Genomic DNA, 22,086 nt, shown 5'->3' on the forward strand with positions numbered 1-22,086 from the left:
GTGGCGTATGAAGTGGCCAGTGGTTAACAGTGTGTTATGGGTCACCATCTGCAAGTCAAGCAGCTTTCTGATGTGTCTCTGGCCCAGAGGGCAGTCCTTGGAGGTTTCTGTTTAATCTGCTCTCCCGCGGTGCCCATCACAGTGGTATCTGGGCACATTCATCCTCTCCTGCCTGACAGAGAGGTCTGTAGTGGCTGCTCTGTGCATGGGTTTTTGCTGGAAGCATTGCCCTGCTCGCTGGGGAAAGGAGATTGGTCTTGCCCAGGCGGCCTCGAAGGCACCCACTAACCTGCTGTTCTCCTCCCATGCTTGCTCAGGATGAAATGGGGCTCCTGCTCATCACCTGCATCACTTGGGTCTGGTGGCAGCGCTTGGGCCCGGGGCTCTGCTTGCCACATCTCCCTCTGTAACACTGACTTGAGAGGATGCCCCGAGAGCAGAGCGAGCCCCCTGCTCTCCTCTCAACCCAGACCAATGGACAGAGCAGGGGGTTTGGCTATTCCCCAGCACCCACCAACGCTTTCCAGCAGCCCTGTGAGCCGGGACTCCAGACAGGCCAGATCTCTGGGGATGCGAAGGTATCTGAAAGCCCTGCACAGCTGGCCAGCTGTGGGGCCATATCTGGAGCCTTGGGGCTCTGATTCCCAAAGCCACGTCCCGTTGCCCATGGTGAGGATTGCAGAGAGGATTTAGCCTGCCACGCAGTGCCCAGAGCTGCTGCAAGGCACCAAGATAATGCCGATTGGGGTTGTCTGTGGCAGGACCATCGCAAAGCAAATACATCTGAGCCTGGTCAGGGGTGGTAGTGGGTTAAGTTGAAAGCAAGACTTTGCAAACCCCATCATCCAATTTGCTGGAAGAGATCGAGCAAAGGGGGAAAAGTTACAGTGATGCTTAATTAGGGAGCAAAGGAGGAAAGCAGCAGCATCTCCATGTGAGAAGGGGCTGGAAGAATTAATGCTGAAGAAAATACAGCCCAAAACTGATTCCCTGCTTTACTTCAACCTTCAGTAAGGACAGAGGCATTGAATGTACAGCCCGAAGCAGGGTGAGGAGTGGGAGGGAGGCGGGGAGGAGAAATTGCTGCTGCTGGAGGGGAACAAAACCAGAGTGTTCAACGTGCTGGACTTGGGGAAGAGGGGCTGAGCTGCACTCTGGGTCCTGGGATCGCTGCCACACGCTGTGACGGTGGTGGGGCTGCTGTTCAACAAACCACCGTCTTTAAAGCATCGCTCAGGCTGGAGCGGTATTGAATGATCTGTGTTCGTGAAGGACCAAAAGCCATCTGGGCAGATAGGAGCCCGTGTCTGATCTCAAGCTCTAGGTAAGGTTGAGGAAAAATAAGAATATTCAAAGTCAAATGGGAAGAGCAGCCATTGAGGGGTGGGTAGGGACAGGGCGGCAGGCTCTGGGCTGCCGGCACTGATGCTTTTTGCTTCCTCGAGGCGTGTGGTCCGGTGCCTGCATCCCTGGGTCACGCCGATGTGAGCAGTGGTCCCCACTGCGATAAACCCTCCCTGTCCAACGCAGACATTGGCGTGTGTCTGCAGCAGCGATTAGAGGAGGGACCTGAGCCCATCCTGCAGGTCCTGGGGTACCTGTAGGTACATCAGCGTTTCCCTCCTGTACAACGGGAGGGAGAATAGGACTGGGGACATGTCGTGACAGCTGACCATTCTGGATGCCAGGACCTGTGACCTGCCTGCCGGGTCGGGAAAGGGGCCCTGGCCAGGGTGTGATGCCACGCTCCCGGGTGCTGCACACACCGTGCCGGCTGCTGCCACTGCACCGCGGCTTGGTGCTGCTGGGAGGCTGCCAGGTGAGGGGGTGGGGGGTGGAGATGGGATGTTTTCTCGGGCACCTCCCGGGGCTTAAAAAAAGAAGTTATTCTAGGAAAAGAAATGAACTGAATCCGTGCCATCTCCCTGCTCGGTGCGGTGGCATGTCCCACACTGGGCTGGAGTTACGTAAGGACGTGCCGGCAGAGCGGGGTCACGTTGGGGCACAGGCAGGCTGCAGGCATCGCTCTGACCCGCTGCTGCCTGGCCATGTGTGCCCTATGTGCGCCGAACCCCCAAACGGGGTCTGCAGAGCCGTGCACTGCGGAGCATGCCAACATGTGCGTTGGGCACATGTTGCATCTGCCTGGGGTTGCACGCAGGTGTGTGCTGCGAGCCTGTGCATCCCAGGGGAGCGTTTGCCGGGTGATAACCCCAAGCCAGACCTTCCAGCTTAGGAATGGAAGTTTCTGTCTGCGCACATCCCAACATGGTTGTGTTGCTGGGCATTCATGCACATATGTGTCCCCCACGCCATGCATGTGCCGTGTCCTGCACAGCCCCTGCCAGGTCCTGCTCAAGCTTTTGGGGATGGAGTGACCCGTCTGGCCAAGGTGAGGGGTTTTTGCTACAGCAGCAGCCCCTGGAGAAGCATGTCCTCCAAGCTGTGGGGGCAAACGCAGCTGGGAGTGTTTCTGTGTGTGCTAAGGGGCCATCTTCCCACCTGAGAGTCTCTGGATTTGGGACCAAAAAGTGGCAGGGGGGCTTTTCCCCCTCAGGGAACGTGGGTCACCCCACCATACCATGAAGGGGGTCGCACGCAAAATTCGCTCCAACCAGGGTTCCCCACCTGCAGACCTGGGGTTCGTGTGGAGGGACACACACAGTTGCAGGGTGTGCTTGCATTTCGGAGCGGGTGGTGAAGAAGGTGGCTGGGGGGGGGGGATTCCTGGAGGGTGTAGGGGTGGGCGCACGTGTCTGCCGCACATGGATCACTGTGCGTATGGTTGCATGTACGGGCAGAGCTTCCGGAGAAGGTGAATGAATGAGGCAATTCACTATTTCAGCACTGGCTCTGGCGAGGCTTTTCCTTTAGAGGCAGGCGTGCGCCGGCGCGTGGGCTCCTGCCTGCGTATGCGCGTGGGCTCCTGCCTGCGTGTGCAGGTGGGCGTCGAGGGGGCTTCGGGAGATGTTTGCCACGTCAGGGAATTCACTCCGGGGGCTGGTGTGCGCCCCCGCCGTGCTCGCTGCCTTGTCTGCTTGGCGCAGCGTTGTGTAACTTCCGATGCCCCCACCGGATCTCCTTCCCCGGCAGAGATGGATGCTCCAGCTGCCCTCCCTGCCCGCTGCTGGGGAGACATCCCCCCCACCCAAATGGGGTGAGGAGGGCAGCTGTAATATCCCTCCCTACCCGGGGATGCCAGTGCCTTTCCTCCCCACCGCAGAGAGGGCTGGCCCCGAGCAGCAGGCCTGCTCCGGCAGGCAGAGGAACTGGCTGCAGGAAAAAGCCCTTGGCAGCCAAAAACCAGAGGAACCGTTTTCCTGGGTCCCACAGATTTATGCCCCTCAAACGAGGTGTTTGCTCTGGGAGAGGTAAGGGGGGTATGGGTCTCCCCCCACATGGGACCCACAAAGGACACCCGTGTGCTGCTGTGGCTCGCTGGATGCCAGGACCTGCGAGACCTAGGCTGAGACCCAGCAACTCACCTCATGCAATGCCAGGCAAAGGGGAGAGAAGGAGGCGAGGCTGGCGGGGCCCATCGTGCCCGGCACCCACAGCCCATTGCAGGTAGCCAGGGGAGACGGGGCAGTTTTGCTGCTCCGGGAAGCAGAGAGACAGCCAGGGCAAGGGGGGGATCTGCCTGACATTTTTGTCTCCACTGGCAGCCGCGTTGCCATGCCGGTAGTGCCGTTTCCATGCCAGTACAGCTGTTTCCATGCCGGTACTGCCGTTGCCAGGCTACGCCGAGGGTGTTGGAAGAGGATGCCAGGTTGCTCTGAGGATTAGATGACGGGAGATGAAGCCGGGGTGATGCTGTAGCCTCTGAATCCCGCCTCGCTACCAGCCCAGGGACCTGCCAGCTCGGTGGGGGCCAGGCAGTGTCAGAGGTGCTGCTGCCCATAGGAGCTGGTGTGATGGGTGGAGGTCCCCAGGGCTGGGTCCTGGCGGGTCACTGGCCTTGCAGCGCTCCCCTGGCATTGCTCGGTATTCCCCCGGCATTGCTCGGTGCTCAGGGGGCTGGGGAGATGACCTGACAGCAGCCTGGTATGTCCGTGGTGGTGTTTTAGCAACCAGATTTATAAAGTCATCAAATAAAGAAGCCAGGATTATTTGACAAGCCCTGTTGAACACACGGGCCTGAAATCATGCTGGGTTATAGCCCCTTCCTTGATTTCCTTTCCTGCACCATCCTGGACTGTGGTCCTGCTCTTGTAGCCTATAGATGTTCAACGGACAGGGCTCATACACTGCCTTATTCCCACTCCCTGACCATAACACTCACATTTCAATTCTGCACTGTTAGAAGTGAGCCAGAGACCCTTGAGGCACTCCTGGCTGCAAGTTTTAGGGGCTTTCTGGGTTAGAAATTCTGCTTCCCTTGCAAACATCCTTCTGGGCTGGAAGGTCTGGAGGGCACACAGGTTCCTTGGCTCCGCTTCTCATGCACAGAGCAGGCTGCAGGCTCCCACAGCTTCACGTGCGAGCTGGGTTGGGATGTTTGTGCCCCAGTTATGCTGCAAAAATCTTTGCAGAGCTGGGAGAAGAGTTGCAACTTGCAGGTCAACAAGGCAAGTGTGGCCCAGCTGAAGTATCAGAAAGAGTTGCCAGCTCTGTGTGCTTGACTTGCTCACGGTGAGTCCAGGAGTTAGATTTGGTACCTGTTGGCTGTGGGAACGGCTTACGTGGTGGGGTCCCTACCTTCCTGGGAGAAAGGATTGGACCCAGAGGATGCTGAGCCCCTGGATCTCAGCATCCCCTCCTCCTGCCTGTGATTTTTGTTGTACGCCAGGTGCTTACACGAGAACACTGCTGTGCCGGGCCGAGGCCCAGGAGAAATGCCACATAGCGGGGTCATTTTTCTACCTTCCTCTCCCTGCCATTAAAAATTCATTAAGAATTCATGGGCACCGGGGTGAATTTTTGTAAGGCCAGAGCCTGTCTGTCCCCCAGCAGCCAGCCCTGTGCAGCATGGTGCAGCCCGTCCACAGGCATGGGGCTTGCCCCAGCGTGGGAGCGGCATGGCCCTGAGACCAGAAGAAATGGGTCCTGCACATAGCCCACTGTCCAGCTGCCATGGGAAGGCAGGGAAGGGCTGTGCATGCCTTGGAGCCTGCCCTGTGCAGACAGTTGCTGGGTGTTTTCCCACGCATGGGAGATGCTGGCTGTCCTGCAGGGCCAATGACAGGTCTATGAGCCAGCGCCTGGCTGTGGGCTTGGGGCCAGGGCAGGACACCCCCTTGGCCAGAAGTATTTTCTCCCCAGAAATGAGCCGGCAGCTCCCAGTCCCCCAGCTCTTGCGCTTCTTCTCCCCAGCCCGGTACCTGGTGTCCCTCCGGCGGAGAGGGGGAGCGCTGCCAGAGCATCCCACCCAGCCTCCACCTTCCCTCCACCCATCTCCTTCCAGCCCCCCTCCCTCCACCCCCGCGCTCCAGCCTAAATAATTCCTCCTCTGCCTGGCGGTGTGCAGACTGCTCTCCTGTCCTTCCCTTAGTCATCGCTCAGCAGAGTGAGACAGATATAGTTGCGTGCGGCTCCTCGCAGATCAGTCACTCCAGCCCCCGGATCATTCGCTGCTGGGTCGCAGGGTGCCCTGTGCTGAACATGAGGTGCCTCCCCCTTTTACTACCCCCATTGTTGCTGCCAGAGCCCCCAACCCCCTGCATGGGGAGCGAGTGGCCCTGTCAATGCTGCGTGGATTGGCAGATGACCCAGACGGGGCTCCGTGTCCCCGGCCGGCTGTGGGCTGGGTGCCTCTGCCTGTGCCAAGCACAGTGCTGGCTTTCTGGGGTGGCTTGGATCCAGATCCCTGCTTTCCAGGTACTCTGGCTGCCTTCCTCCTTCCCTGGCCAGCCAGGGTATGCCTTGGCCCCATGGGGCTCCCAGATTAGTTCTGGTCTGATGCCTTGTTACTGCGTCCCCATGGTGTGCATTGACACGGGAATAGGGGGTGAGAGGGGACTGTGTGTACTGGCTTTCAGGTCCAGGGGTGTATCCTGGACAAAGAGGGGATGCTGGGGTCCGCAGGGACATGCATGGTACTGTACAGCTGTGCTACCCAGAGGGAACATCAGCATCTGCTCCAGTGCCAGCTGCGGATCTTGGATCTGCACAGCCACAATGGGAAAGCAAGTCCTGCCCTTCTCCATACCCCAAACCATTTCCCTCCCCACCTTATTCGGTAGCTGATGGCCCCTGACACATCAGCCCTGGTGCTGGATAGTGGCTGCTTTGGGGCCAGCGGGGTGCAGACTTCTACGGGGAGAGGAACAATGGGACATGGGAGCCCAGGGCTGGGGCCACCGTCCCTGGTGCCACCTCCTGGTCCCACTGCAAGGTCAGGGCGATAGGCACAGGGAGATATGGAGGGAAGCACCCAGAACTTGTGGTAATGCGTTGCTCCTGCATGGCCTTGCACGGAGGCAGGAGAGGACCTGGACACCCTGACCGGCTGCTGCGTGGGTTGCCAGGATGAGTCACAGCAGAGCTGCTGCAGGGAGCAAGATGCTCACCGTGCCCAGCAGCACACCATGCCCTTCCTTGTCCTGGGGCCACCTCTGCACCCCTTGTACCACGCAGGCACCCTATATCCCCACATGCAGCCGTGCTGCAGGGAGGAAAGCGGGAGTGAGCGTGTCGGGAACAGGAGGCGGCGTCTGGCAGCCCCGCACTGTGTCGAGGCCACCGAGCCAGCAATGTGGGGGTAGCAGGAGCCGGCGGCACAGCCTGCCATTGGGAAGCCATGCACAGCCCCCTGCGTGGGCTCCCGTGGGTGGCCCAGGCCATGCGAATCCTCCCAGAAGAGGAGCACACCACCTCCATGTTGGAGTGCCCGTGGGCTTGTGTCCTGTCAAGGCAGCTCATCCTGCTGCTCCTGGCAGTGTGCTAGGGGAGATGCTGGGGACGGGACCCCATTTCCCTGCTCAGGTCCCGTGTGGCTCCCTCTGGGCTGCCCTGTGGACCCAAGAGCATGTGGCCGGTCCCAGCAGGTGCTGGTGAGCATCGCTGTCCCTACCCCTGTCACCACCCCAAGTGTGTGGCTGCATTTCCATTGTTTGAGCAACCTTCGAGCCCTGCAGCAGTGCCAGGTGTGGACAGACCCTGCGGCTGTTCCGGGGGGTGCAGTGGCTCTGTGCAGAGGAGGGGGTGCCCAGGACTCCTGCCAGGGGACACGGAGAGGAGGGAGCTCTGGCTTCCAGTGCATCTCGTGGGGGAGAGGTGCTAGACCCGAGGGAGCCCTGGGCCAGTCCCTCTTCTCCAAGGCCTAGGGTCTCCCAGCTCTTTGGTGCTGCAGAGGATGGAGCCCACCCCAGGCTGCAGGAGCCTGGGGCTGCCTGGGTCAAGCTCTGGCTCCTGACATGGGGTGCATGGCCCACCACTCACCTGCTGTGGGCACAGATAACCACGGAGGAGGAGGGTGCTATGGGTCAGAGATTGGTGTCGGAGCCAGGTTTGGGTCAGGAGGAGAAGGGGGTCACAAACCACCCTACAAAATGATTTCTGGGGACTGAACTGAATGCCTGCATCCCTCCTGCCGGCGTGCTCTGACGGCTGTGCAACTGGCGGCTGGGCATGAGGATGGAGGCATGGCTGGCACAGTGATGCCAGTCCCTCCGCTCCATCGGGACGGCCTGGTGGCATGCTTTTGTCCCCCGCCGGCCACACCGTCCTCTGCCCCCATCCCCGTTGCAGCGGGCAGGAATGGCTGTGCAGTGTGCAGGTCCGAAAGTGGCACCGCCTGCTCCTGGAGCGGTGCAGGGGTGACACCCTGTGGCCATGTCTCTGCTGGGGACACACACACATTTCTTATGGACCCTTGCCCCCCTCCCCAGCCCTGTCACCTCCCAGTCTGTCCGGAGGTCTCCCCAGAGGGCCCTGGTCCCTCTAGGGACCCTGGCTTGGGGTGTGGAGGGGGTCATTTCTGGGTGGTCCAACCTCCTCGTCCCAGTTCTGCACCCCAAATCCCCTTGGCTTCTCTCCCTCTTCCCCCTGCTCACATCTGGGGGGATGTTGCTAAACAGGGACACTTGTCCCTGCTCTGCATGGTCACTCCTGCTCTGGCCTGGGAGGGGAGGCACGGTTGGGGCCACCAGGGTGGCACTGCCTCCGGGGGCTGTGGCTGTCACCGTCACACACTGCCCAGAGAACCCCATTTTCCTTTTGGTGGTCCCTGGCTGGTCTGATGGCAGTGATGGGATGGGGCTCTGACACCTTGCCTCAGCGATGGCCGGGTACCAGGGCTCATGGTGACACTGTCTCAGCCCAGTGGGTCACCCCTGTCTGCCCCGTGTCAGCACAGCTCCCCGGGGGCACACGTACCCCGAGGGTCAGCTGGCTCTGGAATGGGGCAACAGCACAGTCACCTTCTGTCTGGGACACACCAGACCTGATGGCACCTGGCCAAGCCCTGGGGAGCCCCGGGGACAGGCAGAGGTGCCCAGGCTTGGAGGAGGGTGCTCATCCTGCACCTTGAGGTGCAAAGCCAAGCACTCATCTGACCTACAAGCAGAGGGGTTTTTTTTGGGGGGTGGGTGGCAGCCCTGTGCAATGGCCGTGCGCCCCAGCAGAGGGTGCAGCCTCCCCGCAGAGCAGGGCACTGCTCCCCCCCCCCCCCCCCCCGCCCCCGCCCCGAGCCGGAGTCCCCCAGGGGACAGCGGGGACACCCTGAGCCGAGCAGGACGGGCAGCCCGAGGTGCTTCAGTCCCCTTGCAGATGGTAAGACCACCTGCGTGAAGGGTGGCCGGTGGTCTGACCGCTGGCTGCTGCAAAACTTAGTGCGTGAGCCGGAGCTGCCCCCCCAGGACCCCATGACCCTGCTCCTGGCACCAGACTGGGTGATGCTGGGCTGGAGCCCTGGGGCTGGGAACCCCCCACTGGGGAGCAGCCCCACGGGGAGCACAGCACCCACTGCGTGGCACCCGGTGGTGGGTGGTGGACCTGGGACAACAGATGTGTGGGCTACACAGACACTGTCACTTCAGCATGAATTTACCCACTCTGGGATTTCCTTTCTTGTGGGGTCTGGGGTGGGGCGGGCTGGACAGCCGGTTCCTGCCCCAGCCTTAAATCCCACATGAGCATCCTGATCCTTTTGTTTGGGGCCTCTGAGACTTTTGGTGGCAAGGTTTGCACCATTGTTGCACCAGCACTTGATCAGAAGTTTGCACCAGCAGTCAGGAGTAGGTTTGCATCAGCATTCGTGGAGGATTCAGGGAGTGGTTTGCACCAGTGTTGGGTGAGATGATTGCATGAGATGATTTGTGGAGAGATTTGGACTGGCATTCAGGTCGTGAGGAGGTTTGCCCCAACATGTGGGGGAAGGTTTGCACCAGCATTTGGGAGGGCAGTTTGCAGACCACGGAGGCTTTCTGGGCACAGGGTCTCTGAGGTCACCAGTCTCAGAGGAGCAGGTGACAGCTAAGAGATGCCACAGCACCACCTTGCCCATTCCCCCACCACGTCCTCCCACACCTCGAGGCTGCCCATGCAGAGATACAGCTGGCTGGGGCACGCTCTGCCCCACGGCAGGAGCTTGCTGGGGACCTGCAGCTGCGGCAGAGCATGCGTGCTGGGCAGCTGGCACTGCAGCGGTGACAGCACAGCCCTGCGGGACGTGGGCCAGCCTGGCCACCTGCAGCCCTTGTTAGCCAGCTCCCCAGGGACACCAGCCGGCTGCGTGCCTGGGCAGGGGTGCCAGGCTGCTGCAGGGGGTGGCAGGATAGGCTGGGGCTGGCTGGGAAAGCTTCCCGTGCCTTGTCTCCTGGGGAAGGGCTGGATGCAGAGTGGGGCTGGATCAAGCTCTGAGGAGGTTCTGCCCTCTCAGCTTGGATCCTGTGGGGTGCTCAGGGTGTGGGTTTGGGGTGCTGGCAGAGGGTGCTTCACCCCCAGGGTCCCCAGGACCTGTGCTCTGCCCCAGCTTGCTCTTCAGCTCCAGCAGACAGAGCAATAATGTGGCAATTAACACCAGGGCTTCCCTTGGGCTTCCCTCCATGGGGCAGAGCACATGGCATCACACACCTGCGGCATCCCGGCTCCAGGCACACAAACCACTGCCAGCTCCTCCTTTGAGTGCCCACCCTCTTCCTCAAAGCAATGGGTGTCTCTCCCAGGAGCTTTTACGTCTAATCCAGCTTCCAGGGCCTGAAATGCTCACTGGATTTTCTCTGTGGGCCTGCTGGACACCACCGCTGTAGTCTGGATGCAATGGCAGCCCACTACAGCCATGGGAATGGGCTGAAATATCCAAGTCCAGCTTTTAGCCACAAGCTCTGTGTTCCCACAGGCTCTATGGATTTTGCCAGGACAGTGTCCCCCTCCTCGTTCTCCCCCGGATCCACTTATCAAGTCCTGTTCCCCTCCTAGCTGCAGCACAGGAGCAAGGAAAAGCCCCTGCCCAGGCAGGCGAGCCCCCTTTGCCAGCAGCCTGGTTCCCACAGACCACGTGCTACCAGCAACAGGCGCAGCTTTCCCTGGGAGCTACATGGATGTGGCTAGCACTGGAGGAGCCTCCAGCCATGGGGACCACCCTCCAAACACCTCTTCTGGGGGACCCCTGGTATCTCTGCAGGGTTATTTTGAGTTTCCCAGCACCGCTGCAAACAGCCTGTTCCCAGCATCCAGCTGTCCACGGTGCATAGTGCTCTGTTCGCAGCCTCCAGTGCCTCTGCAGGCAAGGAGTGCATGGGTGTCCCTCCCGCTGCAGCAGCTGGTGTGGTTGTGGGGCCAGCCAGGCACTCTCCCCACTGTGTGCTTTCCTGGTGAGATGTGAGGCACCCCAAGTTTGCAGGGTCCTGGGTGCACCCCCAGGCTTCCCCCTCTTGCTGCTGTGGGACACTCTGGGGACACGAGGCTTGATGAGACAGGGACCCGAGGGCTGGGTCAGGGTGATAAACCCAACAGGCAGCTGTGGGGTCCCCAGAAATCCCTGAGGAGAAGCCAGAAGTCCCGTAAGCACGCCAGCCGGAGGCTAGTTGGACACAGCTGTTTAATGGATGCTTCTCAGTACAGAGCGGGTGCTGCAACCCATGCACCCACGGCCGCCTCCTCGCCGTGGCCATGGCTCTGGCCCCATCTTGACCTGGCATCCAAAATATCCCCATTGGCCTGGCACGCCAGGACGGTAGAGAAAGATGTCATGGCACTGGCATGCCTCCCTGTCTTGCAGCGGGAAGAGTCCCTGGAAAGGGGACATGTGCACTGACTGGGGAAGGGGGGGCTGAGAGGGACGGTGCCCCCATCGCATCAGGGGGTGGAGGTGAGGGAGCGACCAGGCTTTCACAGATGCATTCCTGGTCTGTGCACACCCTGGGGCACCCCGGCTGAGCCGGGACACACCAGGCAGGGAGAGACTGAGGGCACCGCAGGGAAAGGGTCGGAGGGTCAGGGGCAGCTGCTGGGGCTGCTGTGGGACCTGGGCATCCTGACTCCTGGTGTGTGCGGGGCGAGGTTTCCGGGGGTCCCTGCTCCTTCACCTGTTGGCATCCATCCGCATCCATCCGTCTTAGGGCCGCTGGGCATCAACCCTGCCCAGAGACTGCCTCATCCCTGCAGCTGACACCCCGGAGGGCTCTGAGCTCTGTCTCCTCCTCCTCGCCAGAGCACTAATGCCCCCAGTGAGGTGGGGATGCCCGCTCGCCATGCTGGGGAGGGAGCAGGAGTGAATGGGGCTGGTGTGGGGACTGGAACACTGAGCAGGGGGAGAGCATCCCGTGGGACCAGGGGGACAGGAGGGGACGAGGGATGCAGGGGAACGCTCCTGTGCATCAGACCGTGTCCCCCTACCCCCTGGGTGCTTTCTGTTCCCGATGGTCCTTCCGACACCATCGCTGTTGGCATTAAACGGTTGATCCCCAGCAGGGCAGGGTCAAGCAGTGTTGAGAAACACTCTCCCAGACACGGCCACGAGCTGTGGGTGCAAGGACGGATGTCCTGGCCTCCAGCCCCGGTTGGAGCCGGGCAGGGATGTGAAAGAGGCGAAGCGGGGGTCAGCCACGGCCTGCCCCCGAGGAGTCAGCTTGCCGCAGATCCCCGGGGTGCTGCTGCCGGCAGCACGCAGAGGGTCAGCCCTGCTGCCCCACGGTGCTGCAGGAGGCTGGGGGTGCACGGCTGCCCTGGCCTCCGCTCTCGCCCCACAAATACCCAGACCCAGCTCCAGGACCAGAGCGAGCCCCACTTCTCCTGGTTTGGGGGGGGAGGGGGTGCAGACCCTGCTCGGTCTGCGGGTCTCTGGGGTCAGGTCCCCGGTTGCTCCCAGCGCTGGCGGGTGAGGGGGTGCTGTGGGGCCAGGGATGGCGGGGGCCGCAGGCTGCCTGCCCCCTGCGCCCCACGGCATCCCTGGGCACCGGACCCCTCCCCACCGCAGGCCCCTGTGGGGCGTGGGGGCAGCGGGGCCACTCCCTGCCCCGCCCCCCCCCCCCCCCCCAATCAGAGATGCCCGAGCCGCACCCGCTCTGTCGGAGCTGGTCGCCCGTCCTCTTCGCAGCCAATCCGAAGTGGAGGTAGGGGGAGAGGGTGGAGCAGCCGCTCGCCCGCCAGCCAATCGGCAGCCGGCTCCGCCTGCAGGGGAGGGCGGGGCAGGTTTCGGTGGCGGGAGAGGCCTCGCCGCCCAAGATGGCGGCGCTGCTGGGGGCTAGGCGGGGGGCTGCAGGTGGAGGGCAGCGCTGTTGGGGCGGGCGGCCAGGATGTAGGCGACGTTCTCCCGCAGGAAGCCGGGCCAGTCGACGGGCCTGCGGGCAGAGGCGGGCTCAGCGGCCGTCCCCACACCACTGCTCCCCCCGGCGCCTACCTCCAAAATGGCGGCGGGGGGTGTGTGTGTCTGTGTGTCTGTCCTCCCTCCCAAACCACCCCCACCTTACCTGGCCTCCTCCTGCTCCGTGGCCGCCGGGGTCTTCTCCTGGCTCTTGCCGCTGCCGCTGCTGGCGGGGCTGCTCTCCGACATGGGCCCTACGTGGCTGATGCTGGGGGGGGGGGGGGGGGGAGGAAGGAGGAGGGTGGGCTTCGTCCCACCTCCTTGCGCCCCAAATGGCGGCAGCTGGGGGAGGGAGGGGGAAGTGGCGGGAAGAGAGGGGGGCAACCCGTTTGCCCGCTGAGCCCCTTCGGCGGGTGCTGGGACCGTGGCGAGAGCCCCCCCGGCAGGTCTGTCGCCCCCACCCCGGGGTGGGCGTCCCCATACCTGACGTTGCAGGACGGCGTCTCCTTCTGGTGCTTGCGGAACCAGGCGTGCCGGGCACGGCGGCACTCGCCCTCCCCGATGAAGCCGTCGCTGTCCTGGTCCAGGGCCAGGAAGGCCGTCCGTGCCCGCTCCCGCTCCTTGGTCGTCAGCAGCCGCAGCAGGGCGTTCTGGGGGGGCGGGGGGGGAGGGAGAGGAAAGGGGGAGTGCTTGCCCCATGGGAAACACCCCTGGTCCCATGCCCAACGCTGTGGGGGTGTCCCCGCTCTGGGTGTCACAGCCATGGGTGCTGGCCGTGGGAGCTGGCCTGGGGTGCTGTGGCCACGGGTGCTGGCTGTGGGAGCCGGCCCCGGGTGCTGCAGCTGTGGGTGCTGGCCATGGGAAGCAGCTCTGGGTGCCGTGGCCGTGGGAGCTGGACATGGGTGCTGTGGCCACGGGTGCTGGCTGTGGGAGCCAGCCTTGGGTGCTGCAGCTGTGGGTGCTGGCTATGGGAGACAGCCCTGAGTGCTGTGGCTGTGGGGTGCTGGCTGTGGGAGCTGGACTTTGGGTGGCGTGGCCATGGGTGCTGGCTGTGGGAGCTGGTCCTGGGTGCCATGGCCATGGGTGCCAGCCATGGGAGCTGGACTTGGGTGGCGTGGATATGGGTGATGGCTGTGGTGGGTGTCCATGTGCACTGTGGCCGTGGGAGCTAGCCTCAGGTGCCGTGGCTGAGGCAGGTGGCCGCAGGTGCTGCAGCCATGGGTGCTGGCCGTGGAAGACAGCCCCAGGTGCTGTAGCCCTGGGTGCTGGCTGTGGGAGTTGGCCCTGGGTGCCGTGGCCGTGGGTGCTGGCTGTGGGAGACAGCCCTGGGTGCTGCAGCTGTACCTGCGGCCGTAGTTTCTGCAGCAGCTGGATGGACTCGTGGGAGAGGAAATCGTGCCACTCGATGTGCCCTTTCTTGTCGGGGTCCAGGGCGGAGAACTGCAGGGCTGCCTGCTCCTCCTGCGCCTCGGCCATGGGCCGCTCGAACTGCTGCTTGTGCACCAGGTGTTTGTAGTGCAGGAAGTCGTCCAGGGTCAGGCAGGTCTCTGCGGGGGACAGCTTGGCTGTGCAGTGTCTGGGGAGGGGGTACCCACCTCCCCAGCTACCTCCCACAACCATCCGGGACCCGCCATGGGGAGGGTCCACACCTGGAATGATCTTGCAGTGCCGCAGGGTCTCCATCAGGCTGTACATCTCTTCGTCCGTCAGCAGGAGATTCAGGTTGTCCTGGGTTGTGGGGCAGAGAGGAGCCATAGGGCAAAGGCACGGGGTGGTGCGAGCACCCACCCGTGCCGTGTCACCGGGATCCCTTGAAGGCGCGTGGGTGTGGGCGTGCAGAGAGGGTGCGGTGTGTCACCCAGGGGTGCCGCAGTGGGGTGGCTTTATGCCCCTGGGCTTTGGGTGCCATTTCAGCTCTACGATGGGTCTTCATGTGCCCAGCGGCATGACCGCTGGTGTCACGTCCCCCGCCAAGGTGCTGGGGGGCTGGCTGCTGGGGTGGGAAGGTGGTGAAGGGCCTCTTGTCCCCTCCCGTCCAGTGGCTCCCCATCAGGCCAAGGTGGGTGGCAGGAGCTGGGGAGCAGCAGGTCCCCCATCGCCCCAGACCAGGCTGCAATGTTGGACCCTGCTCATGTCCGTGCTGGGGAGCACCCACCACCTGGCAGAAGCCTGGTGTCCCCCCTGCCGGGTACTCACGCAGTAGTAGCAGCTCCAGCCCGTCTCGGTGTGCGCCGTCTCCGTCACCTCCACGGCGCTGTCATTCTGCAGGTAGCCCATGCGGCGCAGGCAACCATCGTGGTACACCCGGCTGCAGACACGGCAGGGGAAGAGGCTCTCGGCTGTCCACACCTCGCAGATCTCGCACATCTCGTCATTGAGGACCTGGGGAGAGATGGGCAGCTGCTCAGAGGGGGAGGGTGGGCAACGGGCTGGCTTCTCAAGGTGGGGTCAGGGTGGTTCTTTGCAGGTGGGGATGGAGGTTGGGGGGCAGAGTGGATGGGAAAGTCGGATTGCGTGGGGCTGGCATAGGGAAGAGGTGGGTGGTGGGGTCATAGGGGGCACAGCTGGTGGGTTTAGAGGAGGGTGGATGGGTTTGTGGGGTTGAATGGAGGGTGGATGGGTCTGGCTGTAGGCTCGGTGGGGCTGTGGGGTTGTTGGTTCTCTGGGTTGTAAGTGTGGATAGCCGGGCTGTGGGGTTGTAGGTTGGCTGGTCTTTAGGGTTGTAGTATGGGTGAGTGGAAGTACTGATGTGTGGGCTGGCTGGTTGTAGGTGTGGACGGATAAGCTGTAAAGCTGTAGGTGGGCTCGGGTGCAGACTTGTTGGGGTGGGTGAATGGATGGGTAGGGTCATGGGTGTGGACGGGTGAGCTGTAGGATTGCAGGCATGGGTGGATAAGCTGTTGGGTTGTAGATGGGCTGGGCTGTAAGGGTCACAGATGTGGATGGATGGGTTGCGTTGTAGGCTGACGAACGTGTAGATGAGATGGTCCTTCTCTCTTCCCAAAGCTGGAGCTGTCTGTGCCCAGCAGTGACCTCTCCTCTCCAAGACACCCTGGGATCCCTCCAGGGCACGTTTGACCAACTGCATCCTCCTCCCTGCGTGGCACCTCCAGCTGCTCAGCCCGGCCTGCAGGCCCCTGCCCCCTGAGCTGCCTTCATGGGGCTTGTGCCCGGGGAGGCTATCCCTGCCCAGCAGGCACTGGGAACACTTGCACAGCCCTTGGGTCTCCCCTGCACATCTCCATCCCCATCCCCATCCCCTTCCCTCCCTCCCTCCCTGTCCCCATGCTCCATCTGCTCACCTGCTCCCGCTGCTCCAGGCTGATGTCCGGGGGCTCATCATCGTGCAGCTCCCGCTTGGGCCGGATGAAGGCGGGTGGTGTGAACCTGTTGGCCCGGTCAAACTCCTCTGGCTCCACGCCCCGGCCGTCCCGCAGCCGTTCCCAGGCCGCCTTGCTGGCGCTGCTCTCCTCCGGCTGGGAAGGTCCTGCTGATGCTTCCTCCTCTCCCTCCTGCACCTCCTGCTCCAGCGTCCCCTGGCGTGTGCCCCCCACCTCTGCCCGCCGCCGTGTCGATGGCTGCTCCCGCAGCCCGTCCTTAAAGGCTGACACGGCCAAGCTGACCTTCTGCACCTTCTCCACCGTCTGCCGCCTGGACATCAGCACACCCATGGCTCTGCGGTGGGAAGGAAGGTACTCAGTGCTAAGGCCTCAGGGTGCAATGCTGCTCCCCACCCCTGCACCGTATCCCTGGCTGAAAAAAGGTGTCCCAGTGGTTTTTCCCCCAGCTGTGCAGGGATCAGTTCAGGGCAGGGAGAAATGGGGGCTCCATGGCAAGCTGGCACTGGGGTCATCCATGGTGGCCATGGCAAGATGGACCCGAAGCCACGTGGAGATCTGGCCATGGAGAGTCTGAGTGTTGGGGGGGATCAGGACAGCAGGCAGGGAGCTGGTTTGTGGGTGCCCTGCCTCCCCCATCCTTGCTCTGTAGACTCCAGCTTAACAAGAAACACATCCAGGCCCTTCCCACACCAGACCAGTAAATCCCAGAGGGATTGGGACCAGCTGTAACCCTGCCCCTTGCATGCATCTCCTTTCTGCCTTGGAGAAAGCCTCTTTGGCCAGCCAAGGGTGAGAGGTGTCCTTCCCTGCAGCTCTGCCCAGGGCTAGGGCATAGCAGAGCTGGTGCTGGGTCTTTCACCTTCCCTACATTTCTCTTCCCCCCCCCCCCCGTCTCTCTTGGGCTCACACGTGTGCACGTGTGTGTGCTGCTGCCCTGACTGCTCGGCATCCTGTGTCCTGCAAGGAGCCATGTGGAGAAGCTGGGTCAGCCATGGGAGGGCTGTGAGGCTGCAGGAGCGAAGGGGAGCAGTGCATGGGTCTGAGGCACATGGGTCCCAAGAAGGAATTTTGGCTGCAAGATCATCTTGGGGTAGAAAGGGGAGGGCAATGGCAGCAGCAATAGCAGGTCAGGCTCCATCTCAATGGGGGTGAGCTGAAGCTGGGGAGAAGCAGGATTTGGTTTCCAGCGGTGTGGGGCGCAGCGTCACCCCCCTTGGGTCCTGGCACTGCCCCCGTGCCCCACCAGGGTTGCGTTATGGAAGATGCTGCAGCCAAGAGGCACTCCCAGCTGGTGTCCGGGGACCAGGAGGCAGCACTCGCTGCCTGTGCAAGCGGGGGACGTCAGAGCAGCCATCTCCTGCCCCACCAGCCTCAGCAGGGAAGTCCTCAGGTAGCAGGATAATTACCAGCGCGATCGCAGATGCCGGGATCTCGTGGCTGTGGCAGGACACGGCGCTGCGGGCACTGCTGTGGCAGGGAGCCTGGGCAGGGTGATTACAGCTGCCCCACATCAGCGGTGCCGAGCAGAGCGTGCTGGCAGGCGGCAGCCCGTGGCCCTTCACTCATTCCCACACCTGCAGATGCTCGGCCCCACGCTTTTGCCCCGTGACCCCCAGCCGCGTGGGCCCTGTTCACGCGCACGCGCGGGCGGGTGTGCAAACCCAAACACCGCCACACGTTCATGCATGTGATTTCCCAGCCTCCCCCCACCACCACAGGACCATCTGTGTGCAGATTCCCACGCGAGGAGCTGCGTGTGCAACACATGTGGGCCCCGTCCCATGGGGGGGGCCCCAAGTCCCCACATGTGGGGGGTCCCAGCAGCGTGCACTCGCATGGGTGGGGGTATTTGCTCCCATGCCTGGCTCAGGGCTGGTGCCTGGCATACTGCAGCTCCTGGGGCTTTGCAAAGGTGGGAGCGGGGAAGAGCTGGATCCCTGCAGCTGTGCCAGCAGGAAAGAAGACATCTGGGTGTCTCTGCCTCCTCGCCATGCTACCACCCCCTGCCCGGGCAGCTCAGGACCCCATCATCCATGGGCAGGATCAGCTCTGCTGCTGGGCAGGATCGCAGCTCTTCCTGCAAGCCAGCAAGCCAGGGGCACCGCAGGGAGATCCCCTCTCCAAGGGCTGCCTTTGCAGGTCCCTGCATCACCGAGTGTTGGTGAGATCCTGGCCTCATCCTGCCCAAGGCTTGGGTAGAAGGTGAGAGCAGAGGTTGCAGAGGGACTGGGCTCATGTAGAAGAGCGAAAAGAGGGGTGTGGACCTCAGCTCTTGGCACACCAGTCCCCCCAATAGCCGCACTGGTGCTTCTGATGCCCAGCATGCTGGCAGCATCTCCCTGCAGCACTGTGGGGGCTCTGGGTGGCCCATGCCCAACCACCTTGTGGCACGCCAGGGCAGCCCGAGCATCAGCAGGGCAGCTGGTGTATGGACTTGCTATATTGCCCCAAAATGATGTTCCCTTGTGTGTTCATGGCGTGGTTGCCCCACTGCCTCACACCACTGCCAGAGGATCCCAGCCCAGAACCCAGTTCCCTGTCCTCTCCCAAGGCCACCCTGAGTGTCTCCTGCCACAGTCAGTGCCACCAGCTGCTGCGTGCCTGGAGTCTGGAGGGCGTCACTCCTGTCATGGCTTGTGTCTGTTCTCAGCCCCTCTGGCCTCCCTGTCCTTGCCAGTGCTGCGCAGCCGGACCCTGCCTGCACATCCAGGGGCTGAATGGCTTCACCCCAAGCTCTGTGTCCAGACCCCACTGCCTTTCCACAGGCCCCAATGCTCCCCAGATACCCCAAAGCTGCTCCACACTCTCCAGGACCTCCTTTCCCCCATGCCCTCCCTGACCCATTGGCTGTGCAGGGTGGGGTATCACCCCCACACAGAGCCTGGCCTGGCTTGGGGTCCTGCCATGCTTGGAGGGTCCCCCCTTGGGACCCCTGGATGTGTGGAGGGGGGACCAAGGCATCCTCACCCTATAGCAGCCCAGCTAACCAAGCAGCCCCTGCATCCCCACGTGTCCCTGGGGGAAGGTGTTTCTGCTGCTATTTGTGGCCACCCCTTAAGGTGCCTGGTAGTCGGGACCCGGTGCCACCACCCGGCTCACCTTGGCCCGAGGTGCCAAAGCCTCGACCTTGCTGCTGGGTGCCAATACGGGGGCTATATTTAGGTCGCCCCCACGGAGGAGCTAAATCTGGGCTTGGGCTGGAGCTGCCTGCAAATGCCCGGCTCCAGCGAGCCCTGCCTGCACTGGGGGCTGTCACCGTGGGTAGTGGTGACCTTCCCACCCCTTTCCCTTTCCTTGCACCAACACCCTACACTCCTGCTCCATTCCCTGGGCAGCATCCGTTCCCCATGCTGTTCTGATGGGGATTTGCTCCTTGCTACTTCATCCCTGCAGCAAAACACGGAGCCAGAAAGCACTTAATCCCTGTAGCCCCCATGGACTCATCTTTCCCAGCCCCACGCAGCTCTCTGCGTGGGGAAACTGAGGCACAGAGGCAAGGCTGTCATGGGGATCAGCCTGTCTTGGGGAGGGGGAAGGATGGGAGCACTGGTGGGATGGAGCTGGTGGCCAGCACGGAGGCACCCTGGGAGAATGAAGCAGGGCAGAGCATCCTGAAGCAAACAGAGCCGTCAGTCCTTGCATGGCTCCAAAATCTGCTCTCCCCCATGGCAGCAGGAGCGGGGAGCACCTGTGGCTCGTGCTGGTGTTACAGGGTGCTGGGTTCGGCTGTGAGGGTGGCAGTGGGTGCGGGGTGGTGGGTGATGCGTGGGTGGGTGTATCGCAGCACAGCGAGGGCGTTGTGGTGGCTGGGAGCGCAGGATGGCTGCGGTGGGGAGCAGCACGGGATGGATGCATTAGGGGTGGATGTGTTACGGGGTGGATGCGTTAGGGGTGGATCTGTTACAGGGTGGATGTTCTATGGCATGGCTAGCAGAACAGGGTGGGTGTTACGGCCCAGTGGGGGCTGTGCAGGCTGTGGGTACGGCGTGGGTGGTGGCTTTGGGTGCAGGGATGTTGGTGTGGGCGTGTGGTGGTGTCTGTGGTGGATGGGGGTGTGGGATGAGTGTGTTTCGGGGTCCATGGGTGCAGGGTGGTCTGTTGCAGTGCCTGGCAGTGGCATGGGGAGCTGAGGGTGCAGAGCCATAGGGCCCATAGGGTTGGCTGTTGGCTCCTTGCCTGCCCCGCACCCCCCCCCTAGCTATCCACGTTGTATCCTCGATGCAAAGCCCTGCCAGCAAACCAAGGGCCAGCAGGTTCTTGGGCTGGTGCATGCCATGGGCAGGGTCCATGGCACTCCCTCCACCCACCCTCAAGGGGGTGCAGCAGGGGTGCACCAGGAGCAGGACCCCCTCCTAGGCACCCTGGCTGGGGGGGAAGGATGCGCCTTGTCCCCACGGGCTCCCTGCGGGCCAGGCCTCCTCCCTGCCCTCTCCAGGCTCCAGGTGTTTTTACCCCCCAGTGCTGTGCCTTCCTGGGAGCAGCATTAGGGACCTGGGGACAGAGGGATGGGGTGCCAATGGGGATGACACCCTGGGGACCTGGGGGCCCATGGCAGCCTGGTGCCAGGGCTCGGTCTGAAGGGCACCAAACAGGGCTGGGAGGAGCTGCTGTGGCTCTAGCACAGCCCTGCACACCCTGCCAGCCGCTGCCTGCCTGGGGCAAGGGGGGCCAGGCAGTGCAGGGAGCAGGCTCTGCTTGGGGACTCTGCATCCCACCTCCTTGAGCTGGCTGGGGATGCTCGGAGGGGTCTGGCAGCACTCCTGTGTCCCCTCTCCCTGGCAGATGGCACATGCTGGGACTGTGGCACTGCTGGGGCTGCTGCTGTGAGGTGACCTCGTTGTCAAAGGGCAGGGGGGTCTGTGGTTGATTGTACCCTCCCCACACTCTGCAGAGCTGCAGGAGCCTGGTGGGGAGGTCTGGGAGGTGGCTGGAGACCCAGCTGTGCTGTGTCCCCCTCCTGGGGACACCGAGCTGGTGGTTGCTCTCCCTGCTGGATCGGGCTGCCCATCCTGCCACGCCATGGCAGATTTTATAGGTGTGTCGCATGTTTCCATCTCCCAGAGGGGGATGAAAATGCCGTGACAGCAGAGTCCCTTCCCCTGCAGCAGACACGGCTCCTGCTCAGCTCCCCACTTCTCCTCCTCATCTCCCTCCCCAGCCCCTCTCCCCAGCACCCACAGGAGGACCCCAATGCCTGGGCAGGACCCTCCCACCCCTTTCACATCCCCACTCCCAGGCAACCCCATCCCAGGAGCCTGGCACCAGGACCCTGGGGGCAGCAGGGGTACTCACCCATGGGTGTCATGACATGCGGCCAGCCCATGCCATGCACTGGGCAAAGAGCCAACGGCAGCAAAAAAGGCACTTACCAGGGTCAGGGTCTGTCTGGGGAGCACGAGCCCTAGAAAGCAGTCCACACGGTGTCCATCGCCGCTGCCTCTGGCCACGACCCCCTCTCCACTCGAGGGTGCTCACTGCATCCCGCTCCCTGCATGCAAATCCCCGCCGGGGGATGGAGCGGCGAGGCTGGTACCCAGGGAGCCAGAGCCCTGCACTTGCTGCCGGAGGATGCAGGAGACAGCAAGATGCTGGGAGTGGATGCCTGTGTCTAGTGCGCGCACACACACACACACACGCGCGCACACAGAGGAAGCAGGGAGCTTGTGACTGGGGCTGAGCAGATGCAGCCTGGTTTGCTGTCCCTGTACCAATTGCTGCCTGAGCTATGTTAAACAGCTCTCTGAGACACGAAGCATTTTTTTAACCGGGCTGACGTTGGCTGGGAGACACCAATAAAAGCTTTCCCTGCATCTCCTCTGGCCCCCCGGGCCGAACTGCCTTTCTTCGAGACAACCTCAAGGACTACGGAGATGGGGCTGCATCCATGGAGAAGTGAAGGTCTCCCCTGCCCACCCGCACGGTCTTCCCTGGTCCCAGCGGCATGGGCCCAGGCTACCTGCAACTGCTTTAACCCAATGCCTGCTGGTTAGCGTTGCAGGCAGGCTGTCCTCCTGGTGCCGCGGTGCAGCAGGGGCATATGCAGCCCTGTGTGCCCGGTGC

At 62.7% G+C, this 22,086-nt stretch overlaps 1 protein-coding gene across 1 annotated transcript; it reads right to left on the reverse strand.

The window, feature by feature from the left end:
* Positions 1-12,610: 12,610 nt before the first annotated feature.
* Positions 12,611-21,723, reverse strand: PHF24 (PHD finger protein 24). Its single transcript, XM_049794486.1, has 8 exons — positions 21,396-21,723; positions 15,988-16,360; positions 14,882-15,067; positions 14,335-14,413; positions 14,030-14,232; positions 13,169-13,335; positions 12,852-12,953; positions 12,611-12,722 (listed from the first exon to the last, which is right to left on the reverse strand). Exons 2-8 carry the CDS (start codon positions 16,354-16,356, stop codon positions 12,626-12,628), a joined length of 1,203 nt encoding a protein of 400 aa, XP_049650443.1. The 5' UTR covers positions 16,357-16,360; positions 21,396-21,723; the 3' UTR covers positions 12,611-12,625.
* Positions 21,724-22,086: the final 363 nt, after the last annotated feature.

The sequence above is a fragment of the Accipiter gentilis genome, chromosome Z (genome assembly GCF_929443795.1).
Source record: "Accipiter gentilis chromosome Z, bAccGen1.1, whole genome shotgun sequence".
Taxonomy (NCBI): domain Eukaryota; kingdom Metazoa; phylum Chordata; class Aves; order Accipitriformes; family Accipitridae; genus Astur; species Astur gentilis.